The following is a 23,467-nucleotide window of genomic DNA, read 5'->3' on the forward strand; positions in this document are numbered from 1 at the left end:
ATTATATTATATTATATCATATTTTGCTAAATATGACATATATTGCCATACATTCACCAAAAATAACGTTATCACCAAATTTTTTTTGCATGGTAAATAGAGCTATCACAGGCCTACAATAAACAACCAAGTTTATTTAGTCAAGCCTTCTGATAGTGAAGATAATAAGTGTTAAATGTGATTTTTAGCTTGCGTACCCTGATTGTAAAACAACCCAGACCAAATCTGGCCCCTGGGACACCAGTAACTCTGTTAAAAATGTTCTGCATCAGGCAGCTTGCAACCCTTGCTTGGCTCTATTTAATCCTCTGATGCAATCAGGCGGCGGAAGAATACGCCTGTCATTCGTCGGGCGGTAGTGAGTCGTCTTGTTGCCATGGACACGGGTGGACAAGAAGTGCGACGGAAACTAGGTGTCGTTTGTCCGCCATGTTGGCTCTAAGTCAGTGCTTGTGCGGACCCGTGCGCAGCGTTCTGATCAGAGCCGAAATGGCGGCAGTTGCTTTGCTAAGCTGGCTCGGGATAAAAACACGGTCAGAGGCCGAGCTGTGGAGCGGCCGGCAGCGGGAGAGAAGTTACCGCTTCTCCTGCTCCGCTTTTCTCCTGAATAAAAGCCAGGTAGGAGTGACATTTGTTTGTTTTTATTATTTATTTTAGACGTTTATTTTTTTCCAGTTTGAAACGTGTGTTTTGTTCCGGAGCTCGGTGTTTGGAGTGTTGGCGTTTAAATTTCTTAGATACAAACGTCACTAGTGCTAGCTAGCATTAGCGTAGCTTAGCTTAGCATAGTGCGTGTAAATAAACTCGAACCGTCTCCCAGCGCGGATACTGGAGCGGTATTATGGTGATTATTAAATGGTTATAAAGCTGTTTGAGGTGTGGAGCTGTGCCTCGGGGCAGTGGTGAAGGGTTTCGGGGTGAAGTGGAGCTGAGCTCCGGGCCGGGCCGGGCGGCGGGGACCAGGCCTCACACCCAGACAGCTTGTCATGCTAGTCAGCTAGTTAAGTCCCTGAGTAAAAAGCTTATTATTATTGTCATTATAATACCACCAGCACTATTAGTTTAAAATGTAAACTAGTAGCTGAGAGTGTAAACCTGTCAGTGAGTCATTAAACAGCTGAGTTTCAGGTCAGTCATGTGTCTCTAATACACTGTTTTTGTTTGTTTATTCCAATATAAATACTGCAAAAACACTTTTTTTTTTTAATTGCACTTTTTAAATTAAACACCAGACTTGTTTGTAAAGTGTAAAGTGAGTGTAAATGTCTGCAGTCATCAGGAGCACTGTGTTCATAAATATCCTGTAAAGCTGTTGGGGCTGAGTTGACCTTAATGCATAATGTTTTTTTTTTTAATAATTAGAGCTTATAAAATGCAATAATTTTTACATTAGGCATGCACTTTAAGATTTATTTATTTATTTATAATAACTCTATAATAACAGAGAGAGGAGGGATATAATCTAAGGGGAGACCTAAATTTTACAAAACCAAAGGTTTGAACAAATATGAAAAGCATATTGAGTTGTGGAACAGACTGGAGACAGAAATAAAACACAGTGCAAATATAAATCTGTTTTAAAAAAAGGTACAAAAAAATATTTTAAACAAGTATATAGAAGAGGAAGTATGTTAATGGAGGATGACGAGGGATAAATAGAATAGGGTTGATTTGTTATATTAGAACTAACTTAGTATATGGTGTATATATTTTTATAGGTGTATTAATGTAGTTTGGATTTTGGCGTAGTTAAAAAGGGGTGGGAAATTAAAAAAAAAAAGTATTGTACTTCTTCCCACTCCTTTTTCAAACAATATGCAGTGTTTTGTAACGTCTTAGCTCTGTTATTTTATTTTTTTAAATTTCTCGTTTTCTTTCTTTTGTATGTACAAATAGTTAAATTTTTTTTTATACATGTTTGAAATAAAAATAAATTCATTCATTCATAATGCCTTCTAATTTTAGGGCTGTTTTACAATCAGGGTACGCAAGCTAAAAATCACATATGGCCCTTTTCCACTACCCTTTTTCAGCTCACTTCAGCCCGACACGGCTCGCGTTTCGACTACCAAAAACAGCACGACTCAGCTCGCTTCAGCCCTGCTTAGCCCCTAAAACTCGCACCGTTTTGGAGTGGGGCTGAAGCGAGCCGAGTGAGGCTGGGGGCGTGAGCAGACACTCCCCTGTGCACTGATTGGTGAGGAGGAGTGTCCTCACATGCCCACACACGCCCCGCGAGCACGCTGGGATCTGTAAACACCGTAAACCCGGAAGGAGAATAATTACGAATTACGAGAATTTCTGAAGCCTTATGCGCCTCGCCTCATCTATACGCTCTTGCCAGTATCTGTTGTCGGTGACAACAAGCCACAGAACCAAGACCAGCAACACTAACGACTCCATGTCCTCCATGTTTATTGTTTACTATTCGGGTCGTGAGACTACCGCTTAAAAGATCACTGATGTCACTGTTTGCGCTGCTTAACGACATCACCTGACGTCCACCCACTTTCGCTAACTCCACCCAATGTGTCCACCCACTTCCAGCCAGCACGGTTCAGCGCGGTTGTAGTCGAAATGCAACTCCAACAGCCCCGCTCAGCTCGACTCAGCACGGCACGGCTCAGCCCGACTCAGCCGCGTTTGTAGTGGAAAAGCGGCATTATTATCTTCACTATCAAAAGGCTTGACTAAATAAACTTGGTTGTTTATTGTAGCCCTGTGATAGCTCTGTTTACCATGCAAAAGAAAAAATTTGGTGATAATGTTATTTTTGGTGAATGTATGCAGAGATGCCTACTCGTACGGATTGGCCGTATTTTGTACGGAAAAGTTACATAAATACGATGTTACGGCAAACAGTGTTATTCTGTACGGAATTATTATAAAGTCTTAAATTCCAGTGAGTTGTTTTTAAATGTCCAAGCAACTTTTTCAATCCATGCGCGATTCACGGCTATTTATTTTTACGACAACCGCACATGCTGTGTGTGACATGCGCAGATTCCGCACATTTGTTCGCGCTATTTTTGATACGGTAGAATGGCCGTGCATTACACCCAGACAAAAGGGCAATGGATACGCGCACTGCAAACTGTGTAGAACTGACATTAACATCACTCATGTCAAAAAACATATGGAGTATGCTGAAATGGCGAGTCAGGCGGAAAGTAAATCTGGGGGTATCCAGCAGTTTTTTACGAACTCTGTGGATGAAAAGACACGGAACGTGACGCGTGCTGAAGCGGTGATGGTTGACCTGTGCTTGGAGTTAAACTTGCCGATTAGTGCCATGAAACGTGAGTTAAACTTATTCAGTTTCTTTTTACATGTCTGATTTTTATTCACGGAAATATCAAACACTGGCTGGACTTCTTTAATTCAAAGTCTTTTCAGTGTTGCAAGTGCAAATGTACATGTAGTCTGATCAAAAACAGAATTTTATGATTAGTGCTGTTGGGATTGTGGCAAAAAATTGATCATTCCACTGTTTTAAATACAATTATAAATGCCATTTTATTCAATGTCTCTTCTGAAGCATTATGCTGAAGTATTTATATATTGGGACATTAAGATAACAATGTCGGACTCTCTTTGGCATGAAATAAGACACTTTTTTTTTTTTAATTTTATTAGAATCCGTTAACAGGTAGAACATTTTGCCAGGCAATATAATATAATACTTTTGAGGAGTTACATTCAATACCAGTGATTGGTAGTCAACCGTAATGTCTGCAAACAGGGAACACTATTGTATTTATAAAAATGTGATATATTGTATGCTCTAGAAATTTGTCGAGTGGAAATTCAGTTGAGATGGCTGCTCGTGTTTTGTTTATTCAATTCACACAGAACAGTTCTTTTTAATAATTTAAATGTTAAACATATTGGTATATACACCTCTTTATAATGGAAATGCGCATAAATTAATGTTACTGAAAGTCATTCCAAAATACTGAAAAATGTTTTCAAGAATACTGAAATTCAAAATTTGGGGTAGGCATCTCTGTGTATGGCAATATGTGTCATATTTTTAGCAAAATTATACCCTGTCCACACTAGGGATTTTGTACTGATACGATACTACTTTCGTACCGCAACATCTGTCCGCACTAGCAACTATACCGGTACGAAACCCACAAATGTATGGGTTTCGTACCGGTACTGTAGCACTTCGCTGTAGTGTGGACAGATGAAGCGGTTCTGTATCGATACAAATATAATGCGCATGCGCAATGAACCATTCCTACTTCTTCCCGGTTATTCATACAATACAATACGCCCGTGCTTTCCAGCTGTAAATAAAATGTCAAAATGGCTCAAAACGACCGTGGAGCTACATGAAGCAAAGACAAAGTTGTGTGTTTGTTGGAGCTTTGGGGAGACGAGCGATGCCAGGAACAGTTGGAACAGGAGATTAGTTTTCTTTGTTTCTTTCTCAACTGCCTCGCGCGTTTTATACGATTCGACCGAATAAATGACCACCAGAAATACAGACTGTACATGGACAAGAAAAAGCACACACGTTGTTTCATCCGCCATATTCTCGGAAGGAAGTTACTCGGTAACCACAGAAACATTTCAACTACCGTGAAAGAAAACCGCAAACATTTCTCGCTGGTGTGGACAGATGCACTAAACTGTACCGGTATACTTTGTATCGGTACAGTTATACCACTATCGTACCGGTATATGAACACAGCTTTACTCGTGTCATTTAGAAAAAGTGCTTTTTTTGACCACAGGTAGCTCCAAAAGGGATGCACTTAAATCACAGGCTTTCATCTAAACGGGTGAACAGGGGCGCTGCGCCCTCTTACTCTCGGCGTGCGCCCCCTTACCGACTCCGTGAAAACATCCCAGCAACACTACGTGACAATGTGTCTGATCATCAAATACGTTATAATTGCTCCAAAAATATTCCAATTATAGTAGATACACCGCCAGACGGTGCAAAAACAATCCGAATTGGCGTTTTCCAGACTGAGGCGCCATGTTGTTTAGTTGGTTACTTGTCGCGGCTGCTCTCGCGAGATTTGACATGGGTTACTACAAAGTCAGCTGACTTGTAGAGCGAGATTTCTCGAGACTGAATGACCTTTCAGCCACCGGCGCGGGAGCTTTTGACAGAAGTAGCTCGCGAGTTGTTTTTGTTGACACTTGGGCGTTTAAAGATGTCATCCCGCGGCACGAAGCGGAAGAAAGCCAAAGACTGTCCGGGGCAGAAGAAGATTACTTCTTTCTTTTTCAATGTTGACAGACAATTTGTTACAATTTCCCTCTCAGATAGCCTCAGAATGTCCCATTGGAGCATTTTTCAAAGGCTTTGCACGGCGGGGGGGGACAACCGGCACCATCCCCCCCACACACACACACTTCACTCCCTCGCCATGGTGAGCGTCCTCGTACTAAATTTTTCTAGAAAAAACCCTGAATCATTCTTTATACCATAAAACAAATATTTGGTTCCATATCATTGGAAACAAGTTTTAATGTTGAATGCCAGTAAGTTTTCAGACTATTTTGATCAAATTAGTATGTAATTGTGTCAAAAAAAAGGTCCTTTCCGACAATCACTTCATTCGTTTCTCCCATCTTATAGCAGATTACACAAAACTACCATACACGTGTCAAAAAATTACCTGAAATCTGTTCTTTAACTTGTCCTTCACTTAAAAACTGGTACAAGAACCAGTTTGAATCAATTTGAATTTTGGACCCCTGTGACACAAACTTTGTACCCTGACTGTAAAACAACCCGTCTCCTAGTCAATGCTAAACCAGCTTCACTGGAAGACCAAATTTTAAACCAAGTTATGTCTTATCATTTGGTTCAATCAGTTGCAATTAATTAACCAAGTACCATGTAAGTATACATTTAACAAGGAAAACGAAGATCTATGTTATAAGATATACACACAAGATCACGTTGGTTAAGAAAAACAGAACTAAAATTCGGTTACTGAGATGGCTGATGTCAGAATCCGATGTCATTACTGTGTAACTTTGGCTACATCCACACGACAACGAGATTATTTTTTTAAAATATCGCGTCCACATGGGCAACGGATCAGTAAAATATCAGGTACATATGGCAACGCAACGCTTGCTGAAAATGATGCAATACACATGCCACACCTCTACGTGCGCTGTAAGACGGTCCCATCGGAGACACCAGAACAATAGAAGAAGTAGGACGCATGCGGGCGGCACGGTGGTGTAGTGGTTAGCGCTGTCGCCTCACAGCAAGAAGGTCCTGGGTTCGAGCCCCGGGGCCGGCGAGGGCCTTTCTGTGCGGAGTTTGCATGTTCTCCCCGTGTCCGCGTGGGTTTCCTCCGGGTGCTCCGGTTTCCCCCACAGTCCAAAGACATGCAGGTTAGGTTAACTGGCGACTCTAAATTGACCGTAGGTGTGAATGTGAGTGTGAATGGTTGTCTGTGTCTATGTGTCAGCCCTGTGATGACCTGGCGACTTGTCCAGGGTGTACCCCGCCTTTCGCCCATAGTCAGCTGGGATAGGCTCCAGCTTGCCTGCAACCCTGTAGAAGGATAAAGCGGCTACAGATAATGAGAATGAGAATGGGATGAGGACGCATGCGCATAAACCCCTTCTTCTACCCGGCGTGAAGCACTCAGGAACAAACACACAACAACAAGAAGATGGCTGCGACTACGCGAGGAAATCGTGCCTTCTGTGTGTACAAATTAGTTTTATTAGTGTGCATAGTTTTATATAACTTAATTTTCTTATTGTGTGTGAACATTTTTAAAAGCATTTTTATATAATTTATATAACTTTTTATATTGTGTGTGAACATTTTGAAAAGCAGTCTTATCCAATAAAAAAAAAAGAAATTCAAGAAATGGTTCAGTTACTTGTTTATTTAAAAGAAAAGCTGTATACAAAAGTGAATGCAATGCAGTGGTTCATACAAAACAGCGAGAGTGCTGCTTGTTCTAGTCATGTGGTTGTGACATCATCGTAAACAAATCCGTTCTACTCATCCAGACGACTTCGCAATGGCGCCGTTGCCAGATTTTTCCACTCTGGAACCCGTTCTCAAAAAATATCGTTTTGGGGCACCCAAAACGCCGGTGCCGTGTGGACGCCAGGCCGAAATGATAAACAATTTTATCAGGTTCACCTGAATCCGTTGCCATGTGGACAGCCTCTTTGAGCATCTTTTGACATAGCATTTGTGCTTGGTAATTGCTCTTGATAGCTGTGTAGTCACTGTAGTGTGTTTGTCTGTATGGTGACTGGTGGACCACTTTGCGTCACAGAATATGCTGCAGCGGTGCAGCCGCATGGACTCTGGGGCCTGTGATTGTATTGCCCAGACCAGTTGGTCTCCTAGTGGAAAATCCTTCATTCGTTTCTCCTATCTTATAGCAGATTACACAAAACTACCATACACGTGTCAAAAAATTACCTGAAATCTGTTCTTTAACTTGTCCTTCACTTAAAAACTGGTACAAGAACCAGTTTGACTCAATTTGAATTTTGGACCCCTGTGACACAGTTTGTACCCTGATTGTAAAACAACCCTTTACTGACTTGCATGAAAATGGGGGAATAAAGGCATTTTTCTGACCTGAAGGTATAACATGTTTTTGTTTGATGTTGAATATTATTTTTTTTCAAATAAAGTAAAAAAAAAAATTCTGATTGTTTTTGCATTTTCTAGCCATCATAATGGTGGGGTGGCATGGTGATGTAGTGTTTAGCATGGTTGCCTCACAGCAAGAAGGTTTCACAGTTAGCCCTTTTCCACCAAAGCAGTTCCAGGGCTGGTTCAGGGCCAGTGCTTAGTTTGGAACCGGGTTTTCTGTTTCCACTGACAAAGAACTGGCTCTGGGCCAGAAAAACCGGTTCCAGGGTAGCACCAGCTCTTTGCTGGGCCGGAGGAAAGAACTGCTTACGTCAGTGGGGCGGAGTTGTTAAGACCAACAACAATAGCAAGACCGCAAGAGGGTGCCATTTTTAAATAAGGCCAAACAAAATGTGTTTCCGGTTACCCGACCGACCCTGTAAAAACACTGCGACCCTTCAACTGTTTATGACCATGATAAACAAACTATTTCTCGTGCCCGACCCTACCTGCTTGGCAGCCACCTGGCGAGTCAAACGAGAACCGCTAGGGCATGTCATATAAACCACTCGGTATTTGCTGAAAGACTCGAGGCCCGTCAGGAGTAAATTGACAACCAACGCGCACCTCCCTCTACCCCAGCCCTTTCAAACCAGCACGGGCACGGCCTGGTAGGATGGTGCCTCGGCCAGTCATTCGCCACCGTGCAAACGCTGCTCAGCGACTTAAGTTTTGATTTGATCCATGGCTCCGGCCCACCTTTAAACGTTTATAACTCGGACACCGAAGGTCGCAGCAAAGCCAAATTTCGTAGGCATTTCTAGACAGGGGTCACCGTTAGATGCAATCGAATACATAGCTGCGTATTCTTGCTAGTGTTACAATGATGATTATCTTAGATTTGTAAGTAGAAAAACTGGCCACCCTTGTGTTCATGCCTCGAAGGGTCGGATGTAAATGACTGCTTGCACATGCGCAGTATATTTCATCGATTCTTCCGGGTGCCTATAAAATGGAGGTTCGCCTCGGAACAAAAAGCGACACAGTGGACAGAAATGTTTGCTTGTCAAATCAGCCTATTGCAATGCAAAAGATATTCACAACAATTAAAAATATTTCCAAATGAACTATAGAGTAACTACAGCATTGTTTCCTACAACAAATCGCACAGGTCTGACATTCTGGGATCAGTTGCAAACGAGTATTTTGCAAAAAAAAGTTTTCAAAGGAAACTTCTCACTTTTTCCTACCTACCCTAGAAAATTTGTCGTAAACTTTTGGGATAAACACTTTTTTTTTTTTTTACCTACCCTATTTTGAAGAAACAGGAAACAAGCACATTATTTTGTTTGGCCTAAGCGATGAGAGATCATGGCTGCAGTAAAGCAGCAGTCATCCATTATTGTTGTTGGTGCTGCTGCTGCTTCTTCTCCGTGTTGTTGCTTCGATGTTCGCGCCAAGGTTTATGCAAACGCGGCGACGTAACTGACATATACAGTGACGTAATGACGTGGCTCCCCTTAGCACCCCGAGCTATGGAAAAGCAAACTGGTTCTCAGCTGCTTCGCAAGTTGAACGAGTTGTGCACCAGCACTGGAACTGATTTGGTGGAAAAGGGGTATGTGTGGAGTTTGCATGTTCTCCCCGTGTCTGCATGGGTTTCCCCGACAGGTTAACGTGGGGTGGCCTTGAGCAAGGTACTTAACCCCTGACTGCTCCCTGGGTGCTCTAGTGTGGCTGCCCACTGCTCTGTGCATGTCTTCACTGCTTCAGATGGGTTAAAGTGCAGACCAATTTATTTATTTTTTTTTTATATGAAAGTATGTCCCTTTACACACTCATCCAGAAGGGTAATTTTGCACAAGGCCATCTGTCTACAGCAAAATAAAATAATACGCGTCTGGAAAAATCCCAAGGGAGTCTGGAGCCAGATTCGTGACGTCACCTGCGGAAGCGCCAGCAGGCTGCGAGAGCTTTGCACGGTTTCAGTGCACAGCCTGTGTAGACCAAGCGCTCCCATTTCTCTCTCAGTGACTACGTTTACATGCACGTCCAAATCGAGCTGCTGTTGGTAATCGAGCAAAGGGTCCCAGCAGGGGTGCCAGAGAAATCCAATCCTACATGCACAAGTGAAATCGGGCTATTGTGCACCCGAGCCACACGTGGCGCTACACGCCCCATCGTGTTGGTACACTTCCGGTTGTCGTCATGAAGAAGAGCTATAGTGTTGCCAGATACTGCTGACGTTTTCCAGCCCAAAACATGTTCAAATCCACTAAAATGCACTTAAAACACCCAATCTGGCAACACTAGGTTCCGTGTTCAAGCTGTTAGGCTTGCTCTAACAGACTATGGCTACAAACTGTCCGGTGCAGACCACTGTTTTGTAAGACAACTTATTTTGCACAATTGTATATTTTTCTAAAGTCCATTTTTTGCTTACAAAAAATATATATATATTTTTTTTGCTTACAATTTAACTTGTGTCTTAATAAACACAAAGTTCAGTTGTTTTGTTTTTATTGACATTCTTCAGATGTTGGACATTATATATTTTACACACACACACACACACACACACAAATACAATGACTTGTTTATGTACACAATTCACAGCTATGCAACAGCTGTACAGATGTATTTGGTGATACAGTAAGTGAGCTACATTTTAACAGTGCAAACAATGCCACAAAAAGAAAAGATTCATGCCGTTGTCATGATTCGTTGTCATGCTGACCGAGGCTGTTGTGTTTCCCGCTTGTGGTCTCGTCACTCGTCACTTCCGGAAGTAGCTCGACAACTAGCTCGATAGGGTATATATGCGCAAAATAGCTCGGCAGAAATCGCATAAACTAGGTCGTGTAGCTCGATTCTGAGAAATCAAGTTCGGTTCAATTTCAGCCGAATTAAGGTGTATACATGGCATTTTGAACTTCGATTTCAGTCGAGCAACGGCAGAAATTTGATTCTCTCTATGTGCATGTAAACGTAGTGAGTGTCTGGTCTTTTGGGAAACGATGAGTACTAATCCCATCAAGATTGGTGTTGCTCCACCCGCCTACGATACATGTTAACCATTTTAATAATTATGCGATAATGTTGAAGAAATTTGCAGAAAACCACCAGGTCGTTTTCTCATAAACAAACCAGCGCTGACGTAGGATTCAGAGGGAGGCGTCCCGCACGCGACGTCACGAAAATCAATGTTTCCCGGGAAATCCAAATGCCGAGTTTTTTTCAGAGGTGGACCAATTCGCCTCAAATGGCTCGATTTCAACTGAATTTTTCTGGTGTTGTGCAAAGTAAAAAAAAAATTGCAGAGAATGCAGAATGTTACAGATACTTGACCAAAGTTTAATATAAAATAGAATTACATTGATCTTGCTCCTGAATTTACCCGTGATGTGCATTTTAAATGCAGAGGATGAATTTCACTGTGCTTGAAGTGTGCCTGTAACAAAGGTTTCTTCTTCTGTTCGCTCGGTCTGGGATCAGTTCTAGATCTGGGTTTTGGTCCATGGATGAACTTGTAACATTTAACTAACTAACTTTTCACTAATTAGAAAGAAAGAGAAGTAAAGAGTTTTTTTTTTTTTTTTTTCTTTCTTTCATTCTCCCGATCATTATGGAATGTTTGACCGGTTGGTTAGGATGACGCGAACTACCGCCCTGATCAGACAGGGTTAGTTTTACACAAGGTGTGCAATGTATTGTCTCATAATTATTCCTGGAGTATGTGTGGAATTTTTACACGTGCCTGGAAAGGTTACTCCTCTGTATTTTTGCGTTCTGTAAAAGGTGCAGTCGATACAACTCCTGTATCTCCCGTCTAACCCGACATGTCGGAAAAGACACTCCAGGTTCTCTTTTCTGTCGCCTCCAACACAAAACCAGGGTTAAAATGTAGAACAATAAGGTAACAGGCGGTGTGTTGGAGAAGCAGCACTTCTGAGAGGTTGGAAGGAAGTTCCTGAGTTTCTACAGACGTGTTGTGGTCGCGTGGCCTGAGGTGTATTCAGGTTCAGCAAACTGAGGTGAACTGGTTTTCTTTGAAACTTTTCAGGTCAGCGTACTCCAGTAACCTTAATCCTCTCGGCTGCCATTAATGTATCGTTTCAAAAAGATTTATATCGAATGCTTTTACTGCAGAGGAGTTGGTCTAAAGGTGTATTCAGACCAGGATAGTTCGATAGTTCACTTGCTTTGGTCCGAACCAAATGTTTTTATTTTTTCATTTTGGTGCGGTTCGCTTTCACACTGTACATTTTAGTAAGCGGACCAAAATCTGTCAACAAAGCCACGCGCCCTGAGGTCGTTCAGCTATTGGTCAGCGACGACACGCGCACAAAGCGTTAAGTTCAAAAGTAGTCATGGAGGCTTTCCGTGCTGTTATTCTTTTTAATGTCATCAAAGCTATATGTTTTTTTTCCAGTTTTTACTGTTTTCACAATTGTGCGATTACTATGCTGTTGTACAAGTAATTTATCAACGACGACTTCAAAGGGCAAGGCGGCTACGGAGGATAGCGCTGATGAGCGCACATCATGTTGTGACAGTTCTGGCTCTTCACGCAAGACGGAGGAGGTATGTGTCGGGATATTCACCTTATCCATCATAATAGATGAATTTCTTTTTTGCGTCGCTAGTACCACCACTTTTTGAAAGAATGTCCCTGATTTTAATGTAGGTCTGACGGAGTTTCTTCACTTTTAGCCGACATTGTTCTGGGGAGCGCGTGAACCCCTTCTCCTTCATTTTCTCACTGAATACAGCAAACATGTTGGCATTTTTGTGTGTTCTCTCCAAAAGCTCAGATATGTGGACATCTGCCCATATATCCACAAGGGTACGCGTTTCTTCCTCGGCCCACGTTTGCCCCCTACTCATTTTTTGTACTCTGTAGTCTAGCCTACCACTGGTCTGAATGACTGAACGACTGTTGTAAGGTTCCTTTGACAACCGAAACAGTGTTTGCGCTTTGCGATGGAGTGTCAAGACTCTGTTTCCCATAATGCTCTACAAACGACGGAAGCTCCCGAGGTACAAAAAAGCAAAACTGTCAGATTAGGTCCAGTCTGCTTTCACACCTCCAAAAGATCCGCACCAGGGTTCCTTTGGTCCGGACCGAGTCTGACCTTGCAGCTCGGTCTCGGTCCGCTTGTTTGGTCCGGACCAGAGTTCGGTGGTTTGTATTCAGACCAACCCAAAAGGTCCGGACCAAGGGAAATTTGGGTCGTTTGGTCCAGACCAAACAACGTAGGTGTGAATACGCCCTAAATTAACAACCACAGAGAGCAAAACGATCACTTGGTTAATGTTAAGGCTTGATAACGAGCTGCTGCTTCTTCCTGGCTACTCCTGTTTGGGGTTGCCACAGCAGATCTGTTCCGCGTATTTGATTTGGCGTAGGTTTTACACCAGATGCCCTTCCTGACGCAGCCCTCCCCAATCTATCTGGACTTGGGATACCTGGCACTCAGTATGCACTGGCTTGTACAACCCTGGTGGCTGGGTATTTTATTTTTTAATCTAATCTACAGGGGGAAACTGGAGCACCCGGAGGAAACTTTGTTACGCTACCAGCATTTAGTAGCGGTACAACATACCCAGAGCAGCCTCGGGAGCAGTAGGGGGTTGGGTGCTTTGCTCAAAGGCACTTTAGCCATTCCTGCTGGTCCAGGGAATCGAACCAGCAACCTTTTGGTCCCAAAGCTGCTTCTCGCCAAGGGAAATCCATGCAGATACAGGGAAAACATGCAAACTCCACACACACACAAAGGCCCCATTGGCTGTGAGGTTTGAACCCAGAACCTAAGGATTGATTGATGATAACAATAAAAAAGAGGCTTTCAGAAAAACTAATTATCTGCTTGAATCATTGAAAGAAGAGATGCATATAATGCACACTTCCTAAAAGCGGAGCTCCTGATGAGTGTAAAATGTGTTAGTAAATAATCCCATTTTTTTTTCTAAAAAGCAAATTAAAAATAAGTGCTGCATTAAAAACCCATCTATCTTTGTGTAAATAAAGGTACAAATTTCATTCTCTGGTGGTCGTGTTTGAGACGTTGCCTTGCACTTGTACCCCTTTTCTACCAAATCAGTTCCAGGGCTGGTTCGGGGCCGGTGCTGGTTCACAACTCGTTCAACTTGCGAGCCAGCTGAGAACCAGTTTGCTTTTCCATAGCTTGCGGTGCCACGTCATTACGTCGCTGTATACGTCAGTTACGTCGCTAAAACAACACTGAAGAAGCAGCAACAACAATAATAATAATGGCTGACTTCGCGTTTGTACAGCTGCTGCTTCTCGTCGCCTAAAAATGGCGATCTTTCGCGGTCTTGTTGTTGGTCTTAACAACTCCGCCCCCCCCGCTGACGTAAGCGGTTCTTTCCTCTGGCCCAGCAGAGAGTTGGTGCTAGCCTGGAACCGGTTTTTCTGGCCCCAGAGCCAGTTCTTTGTCAGTGGAAACAGAAAACCCGGTTCCAAACTAAGCACTGGCCCCGAACCAGCCCTGGAACTGCTTTGGTGGAAAAGGGGCATTAGTCAGGTTGCTGTGGTGGCACACGTTCGCATGGACGTCGTACAGTTGCAAAAGCCATCAAAAACCAGGTTCATGCATTACCATATTCTCTTCTCTAGGGAGCTTCACTATAAAACCAAACACTTGGGTGTATTTTCTGGGATAAATCCTGTCGGGAGACACTTCCCTGAGTCCACGTTTATTTGCTGAGAACGACCTCCTCGGATGAACTTGTATGTTTTGAAACCGTTCGAACCTTTGCCTGTTTTGCAAATCATGAACACTTCTACCAGTGATCAAGCGTGGCCACAACCCCGACATCAAGCACTTCTAATAAAGCTCAGATCAGTCAGTGTGTTGGGGTACCAGTGGGTGTTTAGTCTACTGAGCTCTGTGATTAGTACCATTTGTCCCACGTTAATCCAGCTGAATTTCTACAGATGTCCTCCGACACGTGCGTTTGGAGAACTAATCCCGTCCGAATAGGGGATTTGTGCTGGCTGTCGGTTAACTCGATGACCTCCAACAATGTTTTGAAGAGTAAAGAGACATGGATCTCTCTCTCACACACACACACACCGATGAGATCTGGGATGTGAATTGAGGTCAAGTTGATCAGCATGCCGAGCTGTGAATGAGCATGACCTAATTCATGAATCATTCTGTGGGTTTGTGTGAAGGAGTTGGAAAAGGTCAAGGTCCACTGACCAGAACACAGGAGTTCATTACCACAGCTTGTAGACTGATCTTTCACTCTGGAGATTCATCACAATGGTGTAAGATCTGTTTTTCACCTCGGCTTCCTGATGTAATTGTTTTATAATGTTGAGTCATCTTGACTCCCAACAGGGGAACCAAAATGGGTACTAAACTGCGCTTTTCCTTTTGTACCAATTTTAAAATGTATCCATTACCAAGAAAGGTCAATGATGGAGGGCTTTTTTTTTTTTTTTAACACTAAAAGCTAACTGTCCATTTCCTTAAATATTTTTAAAGGTATGACGTATCCACTTATTAAAGGTTCATTGGCTAAAATTACTCTCAAAAAAGAACGTTCGAATAATTTTCCTTACTCCTTGAGCAATCTCTCCCATTCCCCGCCCATGTCCACAAAGCTCCGCCTCCCAGGATCTGCAGTGCCCCATAGTTAAAGCTGATGTATTCTTGTAAATGTCCTCAGAAATGAGCATGACGTGTCCGTGTGGTGCAGTTCCAATGTACATAGTGGAGGCAGTGTAGCCCCATGTGATTGTTTCCACAGTTGGGGACACGCTCATCGTGTCTCAAATTGCGTACTTGGGTACAATTTCAGATCATTATCGAATACTAGCATGAGCAGGTTTTCCTGTTACAGTTCAGGTTTGAATTTTAGAAAGCTCTGTGTTCAGTGCTGCTTTCTCATCTCATTCTCTCTAGCCGCTTTATCCTGTTCTACAGGGTCGCAGGCGAGCTGGAGCCTATCCCAGCTGACTACGGGCGAAAGGCGGGGTACACCCTGGACAAGTCGCCAGGTCATCACAGGGCTGACACATAGACACACACAACCATTCACATTCACACCTACGCTCAATTTAGAGTCACCAGTTAACTTAACCTGCATGTCTTTGGACTGTGGGGGAAACCGGAGCACCCGGAGGAAACCCACGCGGACACGGGGAGAACATGCAAACTCCACACAGAAAGGCCCTCGCCGGCCCCGGGGCTCGAACCCAGGACCTTCTTGCTGTGAGGCGACAGCGCTAACCACTACACCACCGTGCCGCCTGTGCTGCTTTCTGTATTTAGTAAATATTTTTGAATGTAGGATGAAGGTTTTTGATTTGAGATGCAGATCTTGACCATCGCAACAAAGGCAGAAAGTTTAAAGGGGAAACGGAGCTCATCAGTTACCCCATTCTCTCAGAAACAAACAGGATTCTGACCTTTCCTCTTAATATTTTAGTCATGGTTGAGGCACGGAGATGGATAATTTTTCTAATTTAAACTTGACCATCTTTAGATAACCAAGATGAAGAAACTTTTGGGCTCGTTAATGGTGCGGGGGGAGTGTTTGTCTGGAGATTGCAGTTTCATGGCCGTGATTTGTGGCATGCTCTCTCCAGTGAAACGCAGCGAAACTAGCCAATTGTGGGCATCTGTGAGCTCTTTCTTCCAATTGCGTAAAGGGCGCAGATGTGTGCATGGGTGTCTCCAAAGTAAACTAAACTTTCTGCTAGTATGTAGAACATTGCGTTCAGAGATGCACTATATACTCAGTTTCACCCATGTGCGTCACAGTTAGCATAGTCTCCAGGTGGACTTGTGCGTGTTGAATGCACGTGTGTAAACCTGAGCATGCAGTATACATATTTGTACGTGCATAGTGTGTGGACTGTCTGCTGAAGTATTCTTGGGCCTGTACACGTCCCTAGCAGGCTGAGAAAACGTAGTTGGTTGGCTTCATGTGTCTCAGAGGAAGCATGTGGCAGCCTTCACCTTCCCAAATTGGTGTCTGTGGTATGATCAGGGAGACCGAACTGGTGGGTGGGAATTGGCCAAAAATTCGTGAAAAAAATCTTTGAAAAATAAGTAGTCTACCTTTTTATTGTTTCAGGTGATTCCGGAGCTGTCAGTCACCCACCATGAAGATCTCGGCTTGCAAACTGGGTACGGTGTGTGTTCTCCTATAAGCTGCCTGTACTTGCCTCTCTGAGCCATGCCTGAAGATTAGAGCACCTCTCCTTGCCAAATAAAAGTACAAATCTACATGACACCACATGTAGACCTCCCCTCGTCCATCCCACCGGAGTGAACCCCTTAGTCTTGATTCCTTCTCTTCCTATTGAGTCCATCCTTCGTCAGCCTCTTGAAGACAAACCGGGACAATGTCCCCGCATTTGAACATGGCTCCTACATAAGACCCTTCAGTCCCATGCGTCCTGTAAGTGGAGATTCGTCCGGTGCTGTCCCTCCTGAGAGTGTGTCGTTGCTGGGCTCTCTTTCCCCGTCCGATATGTCCCTACTGCAGTCCCTGGGCCCAGTGCAAAGCTGGCTGGGTCAGGAGCTGGAGAAATGTGGCATAGACGCCATGATCTACACCCGATACGTCCTCAGCCTCCTGCTGCATGACAGCTATGACTATGATCTGCAGGACCAGGTATGGGTTTTGTTTTCTTTTCTCTCTATCTATTGAGTCTATCCTAATCTTTCATAACGTTTTTTTTTTTTTTTTTTTAAATCATAGATCAACAAAGGATGGCAAATCTCAGATCTTAAAGTATGCTAAAGTTTTGTCAAGAAAGAATATAGTAGTTTATTTCTTTGTCATTGTACTGGTGTATACAGCATAATTCGGGTGCAGTACCTGAGTGGAGCTCTAATAAATAATAAAATATACAAGGACTCTTTAAAAAAAAAAAAAAAAAAAGAGGGTAAGAAGAATATACAACTAAGTACAAAACCCACTTGTACTCATTCCATGGGAATTTTGAGAAATAGTTCCTGAATCTAGAGCAAAAGATAATGGGGTATTGTACAGGGGTAGTAATTGCACATTCAATGAAGAGGTTCAGGTGGGGTTTACATTAGACCGTATCAGCGGATCATCAGATTAACGTTTTTAAAACGATTCGCATGCACACAGCAACGCCAGTACACGGATACGCTCGGCTACGCAGGCATCCTGCGCTCTAAATCACTCCGCCCTGAACAGCGAGTGCCCTCTGGAGGGTGCGCACTCCGGCCCTGTGCAGCTCACAGAGCACGCGAGTGAAGCACACGAGCAGTGATTCGGGACTGAGCCGCTGTGTGTGAGATCTCAGTGCATGTCGGGCATGCGCGTCACTTACCACTTGCAAGTGGAAGGATGGCAAGCCTAAAGTCAATCATAACTACACAATGGGCAGTATTTGCATCAGTATTTGCAGTATTTTCATACTTTTATACTCTTTAATGAAAGGTGATACAAGGCGGAAGTCCACGCCGTTTTTCAGCAGTCGCGTCACATGACCAACGCCAGCAAATCAGGAAGGTGGATGTCACAGTGACGTTGTCCAATGACGACGCCAGCTAGAGCTCAGCACAGCGTATCCGCGTATTCTCAATGTTTACACAGCACCGGACCAGACATGATCTGGATTGAATACGTGGACCCTGGCGGATTCCCGTTTCCAGGCGTTTTAATGTAAACGGACAGTGCATCCGTGAAGAAAACGAGACAGATACGGTCTAATGTAAACTTGGCCTCAGTGTGGTGATAGCTCTGTGGTAGAAACTCCTTAATCTTGCAAAAGGACAGTCGAGTGATGTGTGGGGTGAGATGGGCCTTTGAAGAGACATGATTCTTTCTGCAAGCAACAGGAGCTGTCTGTGTCTTCCAGAGCAGGAAGATGTGTGTTGGTGATCTCCTGGGCTATGTTGACTGACTCTCTCTGCAAAGCCTTTCTCGTAGCTGTAGAACTGTTTCCATACCACAATAGATAGTTTTCACTGACATCATGGCATTCTGGGGAACGCCCCCCAGCCGCCATCTTGGAGGGCAAACAAAACGGACCATCGCCACTACCGGCTACGTTATCTCGGACGAATTTATGAAGTTATATAGTCAGTTTTCTAAAATAAAGATCAATGTCGGCAAAATCAAGCAAACGGAAGTATATAGATACATTAGACGACATCTCACGACAACGGTATGCAGCCAAACTGGCCTTGATTGGGGGAATTGACCCCTACGAAGTGGACAAAGATGCATTTTCAAGTGACTATGCAGGGCTGCCAAAGCCTGAAACTCCCAAAGCCTGAAACTGACTTCATCAAACTTTTAAAGGCTGTCTGATATATACAACTTTATATATTCACAGCACGCCTTTTGGCGGATGCCGCCTGAATCGCGCAGATCCGATTTTTTTTTTTTTTTAAGGGGGGGCGTTGGAGTGTCTGATTATAATTTCAAAGTAAATTCTGTATTAAAATTACTAAATAAGCAAATCCGTTACAGTCCATGAAACAGGAAGTATAAGGATGAGAAAAAAACAGTTTAAATCGGGAAGCTGCGCACATTTGCGCAGTCCTGCACACCGCTCAGGATTACAGAATAGACCTAAAATGTTTTTCAGAAATGACCCTTGCGTGAGTGAAGTGACAAGTTTCAAATAGAAACATGACAAACGAGCGATATTAACTGTACATTTACAATGTAAACGTACACTCAGCGGTTCCAATTAGGCATTCTCCAGAGATTGTTCACATGATATTTTGGTTTCCAAAAACAAACTTAAACACAATTGATTGTTTACTTAAACAACTTACCACTTATAAAATGATCGGAGCAGACTTTGCTGTGTTTGGAAGGCTGATAATCCTTGCGGTTGATTCTCGCAAGCCATAGATTTCTCCTTTGTATGCTGAGTTTGTTTGCTCGCCTTCATGCTCCCGTACAGTGGGAATTCCATAAAAGCTCCGCTTGACTTCATCATCTGACCTATTACGACAGCCGTGAATACAACAGGTGTGCACCATTGCTAGCTTTAAATAAATGTAAGTAATATATAAATGAATGTAACTTGCGCGCTACAATGTGTGCCCAGTGACCCGTACGGTAAGCTTGCCCTCCAAGATGGCCGCCACCAGGGAATCCCCGACTCTGTGACGTCATGTGAAAACTATCTATAGGACGCTGTGTCAGGACGTTCTCAATGGAGCAGCAGTTGAAGGACACAAGCAGCTGTTGTGGCAGGTTGACTTTCCTAAGTGTCCTTTGAAAGGAAAGTAGCGGTTACGCCTTCATAACTAGAGTTGATGATGGTTGACCACGTAAGAGCCTTCTGAAATGTGTACCTCCTCCTTGTAAGCGCTCACTGGGTGATCAGCCCCATCACTGTTGTCATCTGCAGATTTAGTGATTGTGGGTTGGTCTACAGTGGAAGGCCCTGTTCACATCTGGGTGATCATTATAGCTGAAAGTCTTCCGGATTTATCCGGATATTTGATAAAACTCTTGAAAATCTCTGGTTTCCCGAATGGAGAAATTTCGGATTTTTCGCGCTCCTAGACACGGCGCAATACTTCGCATCGTCCTTGCATAGGCGCAGTCCTTAAATAGCCCAAGCATAGTTCATTGACCTAAAGACAGGTGTTCTTTGTTAACGGCGCTCCTTCTTTCGACGTGAAGAGAGGTAAGCAATTTATTATATATTTCTTTCCATCAAAGTTGCATTTTGTGGTTTCGAAGCTCAGTTTTGGTGTGCCGTTTTCTAGAACACATCAAGAAAACGTGGAAGAAACTGCAATAATGGAAGAGCCGGTTTCTAAGCTAACTAAAACTAGCAATGGTAATTTATTTTTTGTTATATAATGTACTCAGGCTGTCAGTCAATGTGTGACATACTCGCACCTTGAAAAATCCTAGCTACGCCCCTGATTTACATGAGAAATTTGGTATTCATTGGCGTGTTTTAAATTTACAGACAATACGAACTAATGTAAACAATTGGCTTCAACTCGCATAAATCTGAATTGGAAATTTTTAGTTCACGTTAGCTTATGCAAATGCACAACTCTACTAAAAGATAGATAAACGAGGCTCAACGTCCCCAACATTGAAACCTGAAAGCTTTAGAAACTCGAACAGACCTTTATTTTTTAACAGGACTGTTTTGGGATTTCGCTGAGTTTACCTTCAACTGTCTGATATTTTTCAAAGCAATGAACTGTGTAGCAGGAAAATTGGCGCGTTTTCTAAATGCACTCCTGAAAATTACTCATTAACTATGGGAATTAAATTTATTTTTTTTGACATGTTAATCATTAATGTACAGGAAAGGAAAAAGGCTTAAGTTATAACTTGTTTTAGTGAAAATAAGTACTAGAATGCAGGGGTTTGCGTGTTATGTTATTAATTTTCTCAGGGGACGTTGCCCCCCCCATCTTAGTTTGACTTTCAGAAGTTTGGGATTTTTTTAATTTGCTCCACTTTCATCTCTGTGATCAGGTCACAGGTGGGGAGCTTTGAGTACGGGTGTGAGTGGGGTCAGATTGGCATCGATTTGCTCAGACAACATTGGGAGGTGCTCTGGGCTGCGTATAGCCACATGATTTTAGCGAATGTCTTCTGGGTTATGTTAGACTGCCTACTCAACTGACCTCCTGTGTAAGTGGAAATATAAACTCCTTTGTGAATCAATGTCATTTTAAAGTGCAGCAGGTACAATGGATATATATATTTTTTTTTTTGCTCAAATCATGTCAGCTGGCTTTGTCTGTAATGTCTGGGAAGCCGATAGATATTACAAGTGTATCAAATCTTTGGCAATTTGGTTTGCCTGGAAAACACTGTTTTGATTTGTTCCGACAGACCAGGCACAGGAAGTGCATTGCCGCCTCCAGTCAGTTTAAAAACACCTGTTGGTCTATGCAAATGGAAATCATGTACGTGTTTATTTGCATATGGAGTGGGGAAGTGACATTGGATCACAAATGGTCGCTTGACATGTGGAGACGGATTCTTATGCCATGTGTGAACAGATGTACTTGGAGCTAACCACCTGTGACCTGATCACCCAGGACACATGTTAATACAAGGTGTGAACAGGGCCCTAGGTCTACAGGGGGTAGAGGAGGGGGTTCAGCACGCAGCTTTGTGGAGCCCCTGTGCTGATGGGCAAGGTGCGTCAGATGCTGTGTTTGAAACCCAGGTCAGATGCCCTGCAGACTGATCTCCAAGTTATGGTGTTAAATGCAGAGATGTGGTCAACAAACAGCCAAAAGTTCCCCTTTTTCTAGGTGGAGGGCAGAGGCAATGGTGTTGATCTGTTTGTTCTGTAGGCATATTGGTATGGATCCAGGGTGGGTAGGAGAGCAGACTTGATGTGCTTAAGGACCAGTCTCTCCAGACACCTCAAGATTATTGGTGTTTAATGCAGATTATGGCTGTCTGCTTCAGGACTGGCACAATATGGGAAGGTGTTGGGCATGTGGGGACAGTGTACTGTGCCAGGGATGAATTTAAAATTTTTGTGAAAACTCAAACGAACGCCGCAGCACAGTCTCTGAGAACCTGTCCTGGAACTCCATTTAGACCTGCTGCTTTTGGTGTTCTGGAGTATCAGTGTGCCACCAGCAATCTGAACAATGAGGGGTCTGCTGTTGGGAACTGGGCAGTGGGTAGGAATCCCTGTTTTCACCTCATGGCAGCCGAAGAAATGATTTAAGCTGCTCAAGCTGTGAAGCACTGCTTCTAGTGGTTGGGCTGGTGTTGTCTTTATAATTGATGTCCTACCTTGCTATGCACAACAGGGGTTTGAGTTGTCAAAGTGCTCCCCACTGCTTTGGCATTGCTAATGCCCCTCTTCAGGTTAGACCTGGCTGCATTGTACAGCTCTATGTTGCCTGAACAGAAAGCCATGTTGTGTTCTTTGAGCAGGAGTTGGACATCTTTGGTTATCCATGGTTGGTTGTTGGGGGGAAAAACCATGCATGTGTTATGGTCTGTGTGCTGTGGTTGGATGTAGTCAGATTGGCCCAGATGAGGGAGAGGTAATGCTTTGTACTGATGCTTTAATATGGATATAAACATGGTCAAGTGTGTTCTTTCCTCTTGTGGGCTCTGCACATGTTGGTAGAGTTTTGGGAGGGCAGTCTTAGATTTGCTTGGTTGATGTTGCCCGCTATTATAAAAACCCTGTCAGGGTGGGCACGCTTGTTTGCTAATGGTGGTTTGCAGATGGTCCAACGCTGCTGTAGTATTGGCATCCACAACAGTATGGTATGTTTACAATGGTAACTGTAAATATTCCAAGTCCAGAGAGCAGTGGTTCCCAGTGACCTTTTAGGTTTATGTACCGGTTATTGTTCAAAGTCCTCTTCCTCTGCTCTTACCAGAGTCTTTGGTCCAGTCATAATGATGTGCTGCATGGTCCACGAGTCTAATAGCCTTCTCCGGAATCAGGACTGAGCTACTTTTTTTTTGTAATCATAATGTAGCAGTCCTTTATGGTTCTCTCCCTATATATGGTGAGTTCATGCATTTGTGATGAAAAGACTTGCCTCTGTGGCCTTCTGGATGGGACAGAATAACGTTTTAACATCTTAAAAACTAATTTCTGGGGGAAGTTTAAAAAATTTGCAGATGTCAGCATTGGGAAAACGAACTGTTTAAAATGGACACTGTAGATGGAAGGACGGTTTAGACGAGAAAGGTGACTTGGTGATGGGTGGGGTGAAATTGTACGCCAGCCAGTAGGGGTGCTAGAGCTGGAGTGGCTGCACATTATCGAGTCCATGTTTTCTACAGTCTGTTAAAAACACAACCCCTGTATGTCGCGCTGATGTTTATTAGTTCATGTCGGCTGTGGATGTTAATGGACGCATATATGTAGCG

At 43.4% G+C, this 23,467-nt stretch overlaps 1 protein-coding gene across 1 annotated transcript in view; it reads left to right on the plus strand.

Moving 5' to 3' along the window:
* The first annotated feature begins 521 nt into the window (after positions 1-521).
* The window catches only part of kiaa0232 (KIAA0232 ortholog), a 34,898-nt gene continuing 11,952 nt past the window's right edge, over positions 522-23,467 (plus strand). Inside the window, exons 1-2 of the mRNA XM_060916105.1 lie at positions 522-618; positions 16,706-17,248. Of these exons, the coding sequence (XP_060772088.1) occupies positions 17,024-17,248 (225 nt within the window). The 5' untranslated portion in view covers positions 522-618; positions 16,706-17,023. The remainder of the gene's footprint in view (positions 619-16,705; positions 17,249-23,467) is intronic.

This window comes from Neoarius graeffei, chromosome 1 (genome assembly GCF_027579695.1).
Source record: "Neoarius graeffei isolate fNeoGra1 chromosome 1, fNeoGra1.pri, whole genome shotgun sequence".
Lineage (NCBI taxonomy): Eukaryota > Metazoa > Chordata > Actinopteri > Siluriformes > Ariidae > Neoarius > Neoarius graeffei.